General features: G+C 41.2%; 1 protein-coding gene across 1 annotated transcript in view; it reads left to right on the top strand.

Annotated features, from left to right (window-relative positions):
* Positions 1-3,316: 3,316 nt before the first annotated feature.
* The window catches only part of Phlpp2 (PH domain and leucine rich repeat protein phosphatase 2), a 71,165-nt gene continuing 57,880 nt past the window's right edge, over positions 3,317-16,601 (top strand). Inside the window, exons 1-2 of the mRNA XM_050143490.1 lie at positions 3,317-3,506; positions 10,693-10,976. Coding sequence (XP_049999447.1) covers positions 3,408-3,506; positions 10,693-10,976 — 383 coding nt within the window. The 5' untranslated portion in view covers positions 3,317-3,407. The remainder of the gene's footprint in view (positions 3,507-10,692; positions 10,977-16,601) is intronic.

The following is a 16,601-nucleotide window of genomic DNA, read 5'->3' as shown; positions in this document are numbered from 1 at the left end:
TGCCAGTGCTGGGATTACATGAGTGCCAACTGATGGGATCCAGGTCCTCATGCTTGCATGGCAAGTTGTCTTCCCAAACTTCATAGACATTTTTCTTTTCTTTTCTTTTTTTTTTTTTTTTTTTTGCTGAGGGTTGAAAGCTTTTGGTTTTCTATCAACTCTTATGATCCCCAACATTCCCTTAAATGAGAAAGGAGAAGATACAGTTTCTAGATTGAAGAGGCGATGGGTGTAGAACTTCGCAAATTATCTACTTTTTGCAGCAGTGCCTATTGGCACCATTTGATAACGTTTCTATAAACTTGACTTTTGCATGGCTTGCTTAAAATTTCTCTTAAGTAAATTTAGCTGACATACATTTAGGTATAATTAGGTGAAAATAGAAAAGCTACAATTTAGCCAGTAAACAGAAACTAGACATTCACTTAACAGTGCAGTGAATTGTGCCCAGGCTTGAACTTCAATCCAGAAGTACAAAATTAATCACTTTAACAACTTTCCTGTGATCTCCCCAGTTCAGCTGTCTCCATATGTAAAAAATAAAAGTGTTCATTGAGCTGGAGGTACAGCTCAGTGCTAGAGTGCTTGCCTCGTTTATATGAAGCTCTAGGCTCACTATAAAAGAAGAAAGAAATGTTCAAAGAAAAAAAATCCTTCAAACTTTGAAGTCAGCTAAACAACATTTGGAACCAGAATACAGAACACCTAAATCTGCTTAGCCTATGGTAGCATGTCCCTGGATTTGGGCCTAAAGATGACTTTGTGGTTAGTGAAAGAACGGGAACTGGATATCAGTGAGTAGACAAGAAACTTCTGGCTCCTTCACCAAAGTCTTCAGCTTTCTTTCTCCACAGTGTAACTGAGAGGTAGAGCCTCAGGAGGAAGGAAATGGGGAGGAGGGATCCTAATGATTCTTTGCCTTGGCGTGATTTGTAGTGGGAGCCTGCAGTGAGGGCATATATACATATGCACACATACTCACACACATACATAAATCTTAGAGGAATTTATTTTTAGGGTTAGTCTCAGCTGTTCACCATTTCCAGAAAGTGTGGTTACATAACTCTTGGCATGCATAGTACACATTGCCTTGAACTGGGGGCGAGCACCAAATGTGACCTTTGTAACAGTTTGCTATGTTCACACCAGTACATAATTTGAAAAGGAAACATCAGCAGACTATTGATGATGAGATGGATCTGAAGTAATGGGGATCCTTTAAAGGTAGCTATATATAAAAACTGATCCCTTAAGGACCACACTTGGGGTATTTCTTTTTTTTGGGGGGGGTATTTCTTTTTCAATACGTATTGCCAGTTTGAAGTGGTAAATACTTTTAGTTTTTAGCAAAATTAATGGATTTATTTTGAATTGATAGTGTTGACTGCTATTCGGATAACTAAAAAGATAACCATTTACAAAACATTGCTGTTCCCTAGTATGAACTCACTGCTGGACTTGGGACAGGACCAAATGTGATAAGTCACATGAAATGTGGAACCCGTCCTCTGCAGCACCTCAAGAAACAGGCTTTGGGAAGCATCCCCAGCTCCTTGTTTCCATGCCCTTGGCAGTCTGCTTCTGGTTTCAGATTAGTGCCTTTGTTGAGTGTTTTTGTTGAGAAATCAGGAAGCTAGGAAATAGAAATCCAACTAAATCAGGTAGATTTCTTGAAATACTTTCAAAGTGGAAGGAAACCCCTGGGAAATGGTTATCTTTCACCTTCTATTAGACTTGGCATAGAGAAACCATGTTTACGATATTGAAAGAAAACCAAGAAATGAAGATTGGACCTGTGATATGATAGATACAAAGTAACTCATATGAGACAAAAGTACCTTCAATAGAAGAAATAAATAGTATGAGGCAGAACTTTGGATGCAAAATTTTATCTTGACATGTAAATTAACTTCAGATTAAAACACATCTCAAGACAGGTTCTATTAGATCTCAAATGCTCTTGCTTTAAGCCCATAATTAAAGTACTCCAGACAAGTAGTTGGATAGCCAAACTAAAGCACTGGATAAGAGATACCACCATTGCCAATTATTTAAGAAGTTGTTTTGCTTTTTAATTTCTTACAAGTTGATTGGCGATCCAACACATGCATAAAAGAGGAAGGCCTAAAAATGAAGAGGTCTAGAAGGCTCCTTGCAAAATTTAGGAGCAGTTAATGCTAGGAACTTTGGGAAATCTAGAATTTCAGAATTCTAATGGCTACTGTGAACCTCTGAGTTAGGCTCTCTGTGTGTTTTGTTCACTACACCTTGATAACGGCCAGGCAAATGTTAACTTCAGTTCTCCCTTTAAGAATCAACGGAAGGGACTGGGTCAGTGGTTAAGAGCACTGGCTGCTCTTCCAGAGGACCAGGTTTAACTTCCATCACCCATATGGCAATTTACAACCAGCTGTAATCCAGGTCCTGAAGATCTGACATCCTCTTCTGGCCTCTACCACAAGGCATGCAAGTGTTGCATAAGCTTAACACCCATAACATAAAGGAAGCTGGGCATGGTGACACGTATCTGCAATCATAGCACTTGGGCTATCAGGCAGGAGAATCAGAAGTTCAAGGCCAGCTATGGCTACCTAGTGAGTTTGGGTTCAGCTTGGGCTACATACGGCTCTGACTTTAAAAAATATCTGAAAGAATTAGATCAAGTAATTTATACAAGTATAGATCTAATAATGAGTACAAATAAGATTTGGAGTTAGGCAGAGTCATAATTTGGTGCACTAACCACAAAAATACTACCACTTCAGGAACTAAAAGGCAACGTTTAAAATAACTTGGCTGAGTTAAGCCTTACAAAATAATATAAGGCTTACACAGCGTATGACTGTTTGAGGCCGAGAAAAGAATTCTGATGCTTTGACTACAAGGAACATTGAAATGTGGCTGGAAAGCGAAGTGATGTCTGCGTACTTGAGGTTTGCTGAAGAGTGTTGCAAGCTATTCCCTAGGAGAGAAGAATATATGCAACAGTTCTTTCGCTGTCAGTGCGTGCGAGGTGACAGGCACATTTAAAAGCAGGAAACGTCTTGGATAGAGAATTTCAGCGCCGTCGTCGGTGGAGGGCGGCATCTTGGCTATCTTCACAGGTGTAGGCCTCACCTGCTTCTTCCTCTGGCTTCTTCTTCCTGTGCCTAAGTCCACTAAACCCAGGGTGGAGCGCGGCGGAGGATCACCCCGCAGTGGCGCTAGGCAACTACTTTTCTGCTCCAGCTTCTCCAGGCCGGCAGCTACGCAAGTCCAGCCGGGCCAGGGGCGGGGCCGCCAGGGGCGGGGTGTAGGGGTTAGGGGCGGGGCCTAGGCGGAGGGGTGAGGCCTCCCGCAGCTCGCGCGCGCCTCCGAGGCTCGCGCGCTGGAGCGCCGGCCGGGCGTCTCTGAAGCCTTGGCCGCCCATGGGGGAGGTGGAGCCCGGGCCCGCGGGCCCGCTGGAGCCCCCGGAGCCACCTGAAGCGGCGGCGTCTCGCCGACCCGGAGGGATCCGGGTCCTGAAGGTGAGGCGGCAGGGAGCGGGAGGGCCGTGTCCACCTTCGCCAAGCTGCCTGGTGCCCGAGGCGGCGGGCGTCCCCCGCCCTGCGTCCCTCCTGCACCGGGCCGGGGCGCCGAGGGCCTGCTGTGGCCTCTGTGCCGCGCCCCCGCCCGGGCCTCGGCCGCGTGGGTCCCCGACGCTGCCCATCCCTAGCCGCCGCCCCGCAGGCCCACGACTTCGGGCCGCCCTCCCCCCGCCCCCGCATCCCTGGGGCGGCCATCGCCTCGCCAGGCCTAGCCCGGGACCCTGGGGCCGATTCCGGGGGGCGCGAAGGGCGGGCCGCTCCTGCAGGAGCCAAGCGGCGAGTACGCAGGGCGAGGCGGACACCTGAAGACATCACCACAGCCAGAGAGGATGGCGGCGGCGATTGGCCAGGCACCGCTGTGTACGCGGGCTGCGCCGGCTGGAGCGGCCACACTGCCCTCCAGACTGGCTCCCCGAGTTCCGAACCGGCGCCCGGCTCCAAGGCGCGACATCCCGCGCTCCCGCCTCGGGGACAGTCCCGGAGGATCTGCTGCCTGGGGACTCGCTGGGCGTGTTGCGGGGGTGGTGGTGGGGAGGAGGAGCAGAGCCCGAAGGGGCACTCCTGCTTGGCTGACAATCCGGGGAGAAGGCAGTGGGGGTGCCGTTATGCAACAGGCAGCTAAGCGGGGCTTTTTGGTAGAATCGGGAGAGTAGGAGGATAGGAAAACAGATGCAGGCGAAGGGGGAGTGGAGCCTTGAAGGTGAGTGATGACAAGAAGTTTCTGTGCGGGAAGAATGCAGAAGGTGAGGTGAGGTCAGCAGAGATGGTTAAAGGATGGCTAACTGGGTGGAGTTCTCCACTAACCTCTGAAATAGTGCGGAGAAAATTTTCTGTAGGTTCAGTGTATAAGTCAAGTGGAATGGAATTCCTCTACAGTTCTAGAAGAGGAATCGGCAGGATTTAAAACTTGCCAAAGAATGAGAGAAGAAAATTGAGATTTAATGTGTTTCAAAAACAGTGTGCCAAACATCGGAAATATATAGTTAAAAGCAAACATTAATTAATTGAGATTGTTGTTGAGTGATATTTCCTCTTACTAAGATTATTAGTAAAGTAGCACAAACATGGGAAGGTCAGAAAAAGAAGACTTGACACACTTAATGAATTAATGAAACCAATACTCAGTAAAATGTAAATCGTATTTTCTTTTGCCTCCCACTCTTAAGGCATAGACTTAGAGAACTTCTAGTAGTTTATCTTAGACTACTTTTTAACTGTTACCCACACTGGAATTTACTCAAGCATAAAGCGGTGTAATTAATGAAAGTCTTTTACAATGATAGCAAATAGCAAACTATAAATTGTGAGTAAATTCAATAAAAACGAAAGTTCTGCAGGCCTAACTTAGCAGGAAAGAGTTTTGAGAGGCATGTAGTGTCTCTTGGTATGTAAAAGGTGTGCAATTTTTAAAAAAACCTTGTAACCTTTTTTGGTCGTGTTGAAGTGGTAAATTGTGTGAAAGAGAAATGAAAACGTTTATTGAGGACTATCTTTCCCTGGTGCCCAAAGTTCCCATTTTTGGGTCATCAGAAAGATTCCAGTGATTGGTTAGTCTTGACTCTTGATCTCAGTCTCTGGAAATGAGAGTCTATCTGGAGGCCTTTCTAGCCCTTGCTTTCCTGCAAGTGGTAACACTCTGCTCCTTGTAAGACCATGGAAGATAGGCCTTGTGTTCCTCAGAAATTCTCTTAAGTTGATGAGGTGTTCACTTGCCCCAGCGCAGCCTGTAGAGCATACATAGGTAAGCCAAAAACTTTCTGAACCTTGAAGAATGTCATAATTGCCCACATGCTTTTCCACATGTTTTTCTCTGAAGATGTTTCTAAAGACGTCTCTAGGCCTAGGGGTATAGCTCTGTGTTAAGAGGAGGCTGGTGGTAGGGGGTGTGCTTTGAATGTACAAGGCTCTGCATTTATTCCTTGGTCCCAGCTTCAGAATACTAACACTGATGAAACAGGAAGGAAGACTTTCTATTCCTTTTATACTTACGCCCAATACCAAATAATCAACATAACTTACCCAGACTACATCAAGGACCATCTGGCTGTACAGGGCCCTGGGACGTTTTATTCAAAATATACTTTTTTTTTAAAAAAAAGATGTATTTATTTATTATGTACACAATGTTCAGCCTCCATGTATGCCAGGAGAGGGCACCAGATCTCATTACAAATGGTTGTGAGCCACCATGTGGTTGCTGGGAATTGAACTCAGGACCACCAGAAGGGCAGTCAGTACTCTTAACCTCTGAGCCATCTCTCCAGCTCCATAAAATATACTTTTAAACCAGTGTCAGGGACCGAAGGCCCCAACATAGAAAACTATGGCCTTGGACCTGCAGTTTCATCTATTCAGAAAGCTGACGTGAGAAGATCATTTAAGCCTAGGGGTTCAAGGCCAGCCTGAGCAACATAGTAAGAGTGTATCTCAAAGTTCTAAAATTTATCAAATTACTGAACAAGGCTTTTCAGATGTATGATTTTGAGATTATGGTCTTAAGTAGGAGATGATAGATGACAGCCAATCTAGTTTGTGACTATTATGATTTGATTTTTTTGTTTTATTTATTTATTTAAAATTTTTGAGCCAGGGTTTCTCTATATAACAGCCTTAACTATCTTGGAACTCACTTTGTAGACCAGGCTAACCTCAAATTCATTGAGATCCACCTGCCTCTGCCTCCCGAATACTGGGATTAAAGGCTGTGCCACCACCGCTCTTCCAATGATTTGTTTTTTCTTTAAGAATAGTCTTACATTTTTATCAGAATATATATATATATATATATATATATATATATGTATATATATATTCAGTTGTGTGCATGTGCATGCTTGTGTGCATTTGTGTGGACACCAAAGGTAGGTGTCAGGTGTCTTTCTCTGTTGTTCTCCACCTTATTTTTTGAGACAGGGTTTCTTACTGAATAAATTCTACTAGAATGGCTAACCAATAAACCTCTGGGTCTCCATCTTCCAGTGCTGGAGATTCCTGTGTTTGCTGTTATTTATGTGCAGGGAATTGAACTCAGATCCCCATGCTTGCATGCCAAGCACTTTACCAAATGAACTATTTGCTCATCCCTAATTTTTTGTTTTTGTTTGTTAGGTATTATTTTCTTGAGACAGGATCCTACTATGTGGCCCTGAACGATTTGGAACTTGCTACGATTTGGAACTTGCTATGTATTGCAGATTAACCTAGAACTTTCAGCAATCCTCCTGCCTTTGCTTCCTGAGTGCTATGTATGGTTCCAGACAACTAATACCAAACAAATTTTAGCTGGCTGAAATGCTCCTCCTTTCCCTAGGACACACTCTTCCTGGTCCCTTAGAAATACTCCACGGTGTGATTGGGTTTTAAAGCCCTTATTTTAAAAGTTGAGTGCAGAGATGTCTCATACCTTAAGGTATTCTCCATTCTGATGGAACTGACTAAGGATGAAGACTGATCAGGCCTGTTTTGACTATATGAGACTTCTCTGTATGGTTTACCATCTTTGAGCTGATCATAGCTCTCAAGTATTATCTTTATTTTTAGAATTGGAAGAGTTAAATTCCACGTACTGGCTACTGAATTTGTAGCTTACACTGAAATGTTTTAGCTTTACAGATAGACTTTAATATTAAAATAAAATTAGGCCTAAAGGGATGGCTCAGCTGTTAAAGGCTGGGCTCACAACCAAAAAATAAGTGTTCGGTTCCCAGCACCCTGTCCCTCCAGGTACTTAAATAAAAAAGGATTAAAAAAATAAATACAATTTTTAAGTTTTATTTGATTTTATGTAATTCATGCTGGTGTCTGCGGAAATCAGAAGAGGGCTTTTGGTCCCCTGGTTTATGAATGGTTATGAATCACGGTGTGGGTTCAGGGAACTGAACCTGGATCCTCAGCTAGAGCAACAGGGGTTTTTAAGTACTGAACTGTCTCTCCAACTCTGACTTTTAAATTGTAGTCTTTGTACACATGTTTGATATGATGTGTGATTATAATTTTGTTCCCTTTTGGATAAATTTGTGGTGACAGCTTTTGTAAAAGTAAAGGAGAAAGTAAAGTGTCCTCAAAGGAGCAGTTTCAAGCTAGCTGGCTCTTAGAAATTGAAGGCTGCTCAGAGGACAGTGTCACCTGCAGCATTAAGAAGTTCTTTCCAGCAGTTCCTCTTGTGCTAGGCAGTAGAGCAAGACATTCCTGAGAAGGATGTACTAGGTAACTTAGCAGTGGCTAATAATGGCCCAAAGTCTTGCTTTGTCGTTGCTGCTGTATGCCTTTGCTTTGTTCTCAAGCCCTTTTAAATGGCTATTGGTGAGATGCAGATGAACCATATCTACTAGGGTTCTCTAACTCCTCAGCAGTTTTACTTCATTATAGAGTGTAGATTATAGATAGGAGACTGAGCTTGAAATAACCAACAAAAACATGTGTTTTGATAACATAAAGTTCTATAAGAAATGTATAGTCTTAAAGAAACACGTGCACATTTACAAATGATTGCTAAAATCTGCTGGAAGGTGCTGGGTGTGGTGGCTAACATTGTAATCCCTGCACTTGGGAGATGGAGTTGGCAGGAAAAAAAGTCAAGGCTGACCTCATCTACAAAGTGATTTTGAGGCCAAAATGGTATGCATGAGCCTCCATCTCAAACAATCCTTGGAAGAAAATTCATAATACTTCTGGGTCTTTCTGGACTTTACTAAGACCGTGAAAGTCAGTGAGTCATTTGACCTACTAATTATATTTTTATTGTTACTTTTGCATCAAGGTCTCATTTTTTAGTCTGACTTAGGTTTCAAACAGTCTTCCTGCCTCAGCCTCCTAAGTTTTGGGATTATAGGTACATGCGTCATGCTTGGCTTTAAAAAGCCTATCAGTGGTATGTAGATTGTGTCTGCTTACTTCTCATTCTCTAGTGCGAAGGGCAGGCTCTCTTTGTGTAAGTGTTACTGTATCACATAGAACTTGTCAGTGACACTAAGGATTAGAAGGTAAGGCTTATTTACAATTAGCTGGTAGTCAACCATTCAGTGGCTGTAATTTCTTAGTAAAAACATGATGGGTCTTGTGTGTTTGAGATGAGCCTTGAAAGCCCTTTATTTATTTTGAGATATTTAAGATGAGATTCAGGATGGAGGAAAGTGTGTTTGGTGGGAAAAGAGGCCTCATTCCCACCTGTGTTGGGGTTTATTATGTATGATTTTGAGTAGTTCTAAGATCACGAAGAGCTGCAGAAAGATCAGTTTAGGGCAGAAAGTGTCAGTTGTAGAGAGCTTATCTGGTATGTCAAAACTTATGTTCAATCCCTAGAACTGTTGTTCAAAAGTCAATTTGCATGTGTTACCCTAAATTTAAACAGATTGGCATTCATCTCCTTGCTTTAAATTCATCACATGTAGGGACACCTGTTTGTTTACTTACCCTTGGTTTTGTTTTTACTGTTGACTGCTGAAACCCACCTTGGTCTTGAACTTGATCCTTTTGCCTCTGACTGTCCTGCATCTGTGATTACAGGTATGTTCCTCTAGGTATTCTCAAGTATTTACTATCAGTTAAACTAATATTTTCTTCGTATGTATTTCTGTTTTCTAATGAGGAATACTAGTGAAAATATTTTTTTTTCTTTTGACTTTGTAGGTAAATATTATGTGGTTTGTTAAAATATTGAGGCTTTTAAAGTTTATCTAATTCCTCATCATAGCTAATTAATGAAGCTAAAGTGCAAATTGGGTATCAGTTCCTGTGTTATCTTTTGGGCTTTGCACCCATGTCTGTGACATTCTGCATTAAAAACACTCCAGGGTCTTGGCAGTGAAGAGAGTGAGAAACCAGAGATGATGACAATCCTTGCTCATCTGTATATAGCAGAAGTATATTCAAGGTGAAGGTATCTGTTGAGAGGAGACTCATTGATGCTAGCCAGGGTGAGCGCTGTGGAAGGCTCCAAAGAGAACTGGCATCTGAATAGAGGTTTAGCGAGTAAGCATGTGGATAAGGTGGAGAAGATGTTCTCCATATGCCACAGAGTGGCGGAATGGTTATGTGCTCAGAGACACAGATGGTTAGAAAGGACCGAAACACAGCAAAGGGCGGTGGGAAGTCCATGGAAATTTATTTTTTGTTAGCTAGAAATGGCCCATTGTGAAAACACAGGCAAATGGTGACTTTTAGAAACTATTTGTTGTTGTTTCATTTTTGTTTGTGTTTTGAAACAGTCTCAATATGTAGTCCAGGCTGCTTTGGAACTCATTTATGTAGGTTAAGTTTTCTTTACACTCTAGAAACCCTCCATGCTCTTCGGCCTGACTGTTGGATTATACATATGCCCCACCTTGCTTGGCTGGAAATTTTTATATTGGCTCTTAACAGTTGTTTTGCTTTAAGATAACTTGACTTCACAGTATGTATGTGAATTTCACATACCGTGGTTATAAAATGCCAGCAGTAATTGTCTTGAAGCATGCCAGGAATGGGAAGGAGATTTGTGTTACCAGACTGTGCTTAGTGCACTGTGCATTATTTGGACTGTGAGGTCTAGAAAGTCTGTATTGCCAGATCAGAGTGGGGAGGTTGTTATCAACCCACTTCTTTGTGTGCAAGGCTTAATTTACATGTATCAGATTCAATCTGAAATTAATTAGTAATTATTATTTTTATTTTTTTACAATTTAAAAACAACCGCCAGCCGCACACCTTTAATTCCAGCACTTGGGAGGCAGAGGCAGGAGGATCTCTGAATTTGAGGCCAGCCTGGTCTACAGAGTGAGTTCCAGGACAGCCAGGGCTGTTCTCAACACAGAGAAAGAAACTCTGTCTCAGAAAAAAACAAACAAACAAAAAAACCTTTGGAAATAAATAAAAACATCATATTCCAAAATCAACCAGACTCAGAGACTAAGTGAGAATTGTCATTCAAATCAGAAACTTGAAACTTCACATTAAATATTACATTTCTCAGTACTGTATATGTTTTATGCCCTGCATCTTGCTTTTAGTTGATTCTGAATGTAGTCAAGTTGACCAACAAGATTAGCTACCACAGAAGGGATGCTAGGGCACTTGTGAGTAAGGACTGAACACATGTAATTCAGACAAATGTTTTTGTTTATAATTTCTTTCTTTTGATGTTTTTTAGAGAAATATGAAACACAATGGGAACAGAAACTGTTTGAATAGAAGAAGTAGGTTTGGTTCTCGAGAAAGAGACTGGCTGAGAGAAGATGTGAAGAGAGGCTGTGTTTACCTTTATGGAGCAGACACGACCACTGCCACTACAACCTCCACCTCTTCTTCCTCCACATCCTCCTCCTCTTCTGATTTACATCTTGTCCTTTGCACAGTAGAGACACCAGCATCAGAAATATGTGCTGGAGAAGGAAGAGAAAGTCTCTATCTACAGCTTCATGGAGACTTGGTCAGGTGAGGTCTGAAGGGTTTTCTTGTTGTTGATGTTTTGTTTTGAGTCAGGAGTGTCCCCTGTGCCTTGTGGTGGTCTCAAACTCACAAGTCTTCTGTCCAGCCTCTTCAGTGCTAGGATTGTAGGCATGCACTATTACTCTGAGCTGAGCTGAGTCTTAACTGTGATCCTTCTGTGATATTACTAACATGCATTTCTGATTGGAGGTGGGCTTTAGGATTATAATCACACTTTGTAACTTATGGTGATTTTGGAGTCAATGGGCATGAAAAAGATTTGTCTTTGGAATATTTAATGATTTTTAAAAATTACCGTTTTTTATGTAGTATATCCACATGTTTATGTATGTACATGTAGAGGGCCAGAGGTTGATGTCAAGTGTATTCCTCTATTTTTAAATATTTATTTTTATTTTTAATTGTGTTTAGGTATGTGTGTTTGCATGTGTGTATGTGCACATGAGCTGCCTATCCGGGTGCTGGGAACCTAACTCAGGTACTCTGGAAGAGCAGTGAGGGTGGTTAACTGCTAAGCCGTCTCTCTAGTCCCTGTTTTTTGAGATAGCTGCTCAACCTGGAACTCACCAACTGCTAGACTGGCTGGTCAATGAGCCCTGGACTGTGTCAACCAGGCACTGTCCCCTAGTGCTAGTGCACACCTGGCCTGTGCGTGGGTGCTGGGGCTCCAAACTCAGGTCACATGCTCACATGGCAGATACTTTACTGACTGCGCATCTTCCTAGACTCTCATTTTATGATTCTAGAGTTTAATGCTATAATGAAGGAAAACTTGATAGTTCTTCTATTTGGTCCTACATACAAATTTAAACATTTTAAAAGTTACCTTTGGGGAAGTGTAAATAGAACAAAATTGAAGTGTACAAAAGGGTACAGAGTGAGAAGTCCTTCTCCATCAGTCATTCCTCAGCCATCCAGGCCTTTTCATTGTTATTATCGGTTTGTTATACATCCAAGCATACATGCTCTTGCCTCTAGATCCACATTTTAAAAACAATGATGCTGTATATGACATATTGTTGACTTCATATCTGAGATATTTTCATTTTCATATAAACATAATTTATTTAATGACTACATGACTATCCCACTTTATGGGTCACCATAGTTTTAACTAATCTCCCTTAATCTCTCATTATGGATCTTAGCCCGCTACCTATTTTTAGCACAGCAGACAATGCCACAGCTGAATTCCTATGTGCCTGCTGTCTCACAGAGAAGTGTCTCTCTGGAGGCTAGGCCCATAGATGTGCAGTATCCTTGGTCAACAGATAGGACCATTTATAATTTTGATAAATATTTTCAACTTCTTCATAGAGGTTATATTTCCATTTAAACTATAAAAATATGGGGCTGGAAAGAGTACTTGACTGCTCTTCCAGAGGATCTAGGTTCTTCTCCTAGCACCTACATGGTGATTCTCAACTGTCTGTGACTCCAGTTTCAGGGAATCCAACACCTTCTTCTGGCCTCCTTGGGAATCAGGCGTGTACATGGTGCATAGGCAAACATGTAGACAAAACATGCATACATACAAAATAAATTCTTAATTAAAAAGATCCCTGAAATAGAATATAAAAGTATACCCATTTCTTTCTCTCCGAAATGTTTTAACATTATTTATTTATCAATTTATTTATTTATTTTAGTTTCTTGGGACAGTATTTCTATTTGTAAACACCCTGGCTGTCCTGGAACCACTGTAGACCAGACTGGCCTTGAGCTCATGGAGATTCTCCTGCCTCTGCTCCTGAGAGCTGGAATTAAAGGTGTGTGCCACCACTGCCTAGGTAGCATTAAGTTTTATATGTAAGTGTAGACATATACTCTTGCATGAGCTGAATCTGCTTATAAAGGATAATAGTTATCAATTTTTGTTTGTTCATTTATTTACTTAAGGTTCTGGGTTTAAACCGAAGGCCTCAAACATTAGACAAGAACTGTACTCTGAGCTTTCCAAAGAAAATTGTTTTCCAATCCTACTCGAAGCTGAAAAGGAAGTTTTTTGTTGTTTTTGAGACACGGTTTCATATAGCTGAAACTGGCCTTGAATTTCTGATCTGCCCTCTACCAAATGCTAGGATCAGAGGTAGGCACCACCATTAACAGGCTCAAATAGGAATTTTGCTATTCTGTTGTTTTAGTATTTATTTCTCTTAATGGGCGAAGTTGAACATATTTTTGAACAAGCTCAAAAGTAATTTGTGTCATGAATTTTTATATAAATATTGATAAAAATAGTTGTGTAGTTTTATAATGTGCATTTGGACTCTTTAATTCAATTTAAAAAAGCATTCGTCCTTTAAATGTTTCCCTCTAGTTTTCTGCTCGTCCCAGTAGTACACACTCCTCTAGAAACAGAATTCCAAGCTGTGGATTGAACTTTATTGAAGCGCAGTGGAGAAGTGAGGCTACTCACACTTTAGAGGTGTGGTAATAGTAGTAACACCTTTAGCTGAGCCAAAAGCTGATGCCTTTTTAAAAGTGTGAACTGAGGTTTACTGTGTATTCCTTTTAGGATCTGGATGAAATCCTGAAAAAGTAGATTAGCATTTGAATGTTTTCCTTGTTTTCAAGTTAACTACATTTTCTAAATCCTTCTGTGTAACAAAAGGATCAGACTGGGTGATCCTTAGGCTCCTCTAAATCTTAACACTGGTTCTGATCTAATTTTATCAGGTGGAAAGCCTTGACCTGGATTATAGCAGATGGTGGTAGATGGTGCTCACTTACTCACTCATTTATTATTGTTTGCATTGGAAGATGCCAGGAATGTGAAGAGACACCCCCTCCATTACTTTGTTCCCACTAGTTGTGTAATTAGTTAAGAATTCAAATGTGACATGGTTTATTTACATATGAGAATGTAAACTGTAATTAAGGTGGAATGTTTATCTGTTAACCCTGTAGCTTTGATCATTAATAGTGAAGTATCTCTTTGAAGATATAATTTATTAGAAAATATTGAAAACACTATTGAACAGGATGAACAGAATGAGCATGCTTTCATTCCTGGAGTAAAAGCTCAAGCAAGACCTTAGACATCCAAGGAGGAGGAAGAGACTGCCTGGTCTCAATTGAGATTATTTGTGCTGGTCAGTACTGTTAGTATATTATTCATTTTCTCATCGCAATTTACAAGAATTTTGATGTAGTCTCATTTCTTTCATGTAAGGAAGATTGATGCTTTGACTAGCCCAAGGTCGGGCAGATACTGCCAGGCAGTTGAAATGACTGACATTTAAGGTGCCTGATGGATTTTCTTCCGAGTAGGTCTTGGAGTAGAGGAGCTGGCACAGCTGCTCCCCTTACCCAGTTTTACTGTCCAACCATGTTTGCTTCCGGATCTGTAGGTCTCTTCCGTAGTTGTTAATTACTTGAGCTCTGGTCTTCTATTATCTAATCTGGAGTAGGTCCTTTCTTCAGAATAGCCCTTGTAAAGTAGTTGATAATCGCTGAGGCGGTATTGTTTTTGAGAACCTCTTTTGCTGATTACCGAAGTGTTCTATGTGCTCATTGAACACATTTTGAAAATGAAAAGGCATAAAGAGAAATAACAGTATTCAATGTATATGCCTTATGTAGATTACCTCATTAAATCCAGTCTTGTGAAGGAAACAGTTTCTATTGTATAGGCTTAGTAAATGCTATTTCAGGGATTACTCTTAAGAGTAATCAGCTAGAAAGTGGTTGAACTGGAGTTTGAACCCTGGCATTCCAACACCAAATCCCATCCTCACAACCTATATTGGTAACTTTTTTTTCACCAAATAATTTATTATTACACACACACAGTTTTTAATAAATACGTATTTGTGCTCATATCATATATTCAATTTTATATCCTTATTCTCTTAGTATAAGATCATCTTAATTTTATTGTTATTAAGAATTTGACTTTAAACACCAGTTTCAGTAGTTTCAGGCTATTCTATCTTACAGGTATGTTCTAAGTTGTTTAAAAATTGAATGCTGGGAACCAGGGAGATCTTAGCTTAGCATGAAAGGTACTTGCTAGCCGGACAGTGGTGGCGCACGCCTTTAATCCCAGCACTCGGGAGGCAGAGGCAGGCGGATCTCTGTGAGTTCAAGACCAGCCTGGTCTACAAGAGCTAGTTCCAGGACAGGCTCCAAAACCACAGAGAAACCTGTCTCAAAAAAAAAAAAAAAGAAAGGTACTTGCTGCCAAGCCTAACAAATTAGATCTCTGATATTCACATAGTAGACATGCATACCATGGTGTATATATATATTTTTTTGAGACAGGGTCTCTTTGTATAACATTTGGCCATCATGGAACTCACCTGTATACCAGGCTGGCTTCAAAGAGATCTGCCTGCCTTTGCCTCCCAAGTACTGGGATTAAAGGTATGCACCACCACCACCACCTGGCTTTTTTTTTTTTTTTTTTTTTTGAGAGCAAAGCTAGGTGTGTTACCTGTGATATCAGTATTTAGGAGGTGGAGGCAGGAAGATAAGAGTTCTTGGTCATCCTTCAGCTGCACATGAAATTGGAGGCCAGCCTGGGCTACCTGAGACCTTATCTCCAAAACTGATAAAATAATTGAAATTTGATCTACAGTAGTAGCTTAGGTTGTATCATGGAATGAAAAAGTATGGTTCAAATCGTGTTCCTGACAGTTTGCCATGCAAGTATATAATGTTCTGTGTCTTATGGATTTGTAGAATGGAGAATATTTTCATTGTTTATCATGATGATTAAAACCATTGCACCTGATATGAAAAATGATGACTTAAGCTGGGTGGTGGCACACGATTTTAATCCCAATACTTGGGAGACAGAGACAGGTGGATCTCTGTGAGTTGGAGGCCAGCCTGGTCTACAGAGCAAGTTCTAGGACAGCCAGGGCTGTTACACAGAGAAACCATATCTCAAAAAACAAAGCAAAAATAAAAAATACAGATTCTAATTCAGAAGATCTAGGATAGTCTGAGGTCGTACTTCTAATATGTTTGATTGGTTGTTTTTGTTGGATATGGTTTTTCTATGTAGTTTTAGTTGGCCAGGTACTCTTTATATTGCTCATTGGGGCCTTGAACTCACAGCAGTCCTCCTGCCTCAGCCTTGCCTTCTGAGTGCTCGAGTCACAGGCATTCATCACCACACTTGACTCTCGAGATAGTAGCCCTGCTAAGCTCCTCAGTATCAATGAAATAAAACACTTAGAATGTTGTCTGGTACTCATACATCCCACCCCACCCAGGGCTGCTTGTGTGCTAAGCATGTGCTCAAACCACTGAGCTTTTTTCCTAGCCTAGTGCTTAGTAAATATTATGTCCGTGGGTTATTTCAAATCATTCAACTCATAGAAATAGTGCTGTGCTAGCTAAACCACTGCTTGTGAACCTGGAAAAAATATTTACCTTTCAGTCTACTTATTTATCTATTTTACTGTTTCCTTCTTTCAACAACAGGCTTGTGTGGTGGTTTTAATAAGAATGGCCTCCAGAAGTTCATATATTTGAAACTTAGTCACCAGGGAGTGGTCCTGTTGGAAAGGAGTAGAAGGATTAGGAGGTGTGGCCTTGTGGAGGAAGTATAACACTGGGGATAGGTTTTGAGGTTTCAAAAGCCCATGTCAAGCCCAG

This window comes from Alexandromys fortis, unplaced genomic scaffold (genome assembly GCF_014885135.2).
Source record: "Alexandromys fortis isolate MF-2015 unplaced genomic scaffold, M_Fortis_MF-2015_v1.1 scaffold_1, whole genome shotgun sequence".
In the NCBI taxonomy this organism is placed as follows: domain Eukaryota; kingdom Metazoa; phylum Chordata; class Mammalia; order Rodentia; family Cricetidae; genus Alexandromys; species Alexandromys fortis.
The sequence above is the reverse complement of the archived record's forward strand: the minus strand, read 5'-3'. Positions and strand labels throughout refer to the sequence as shown.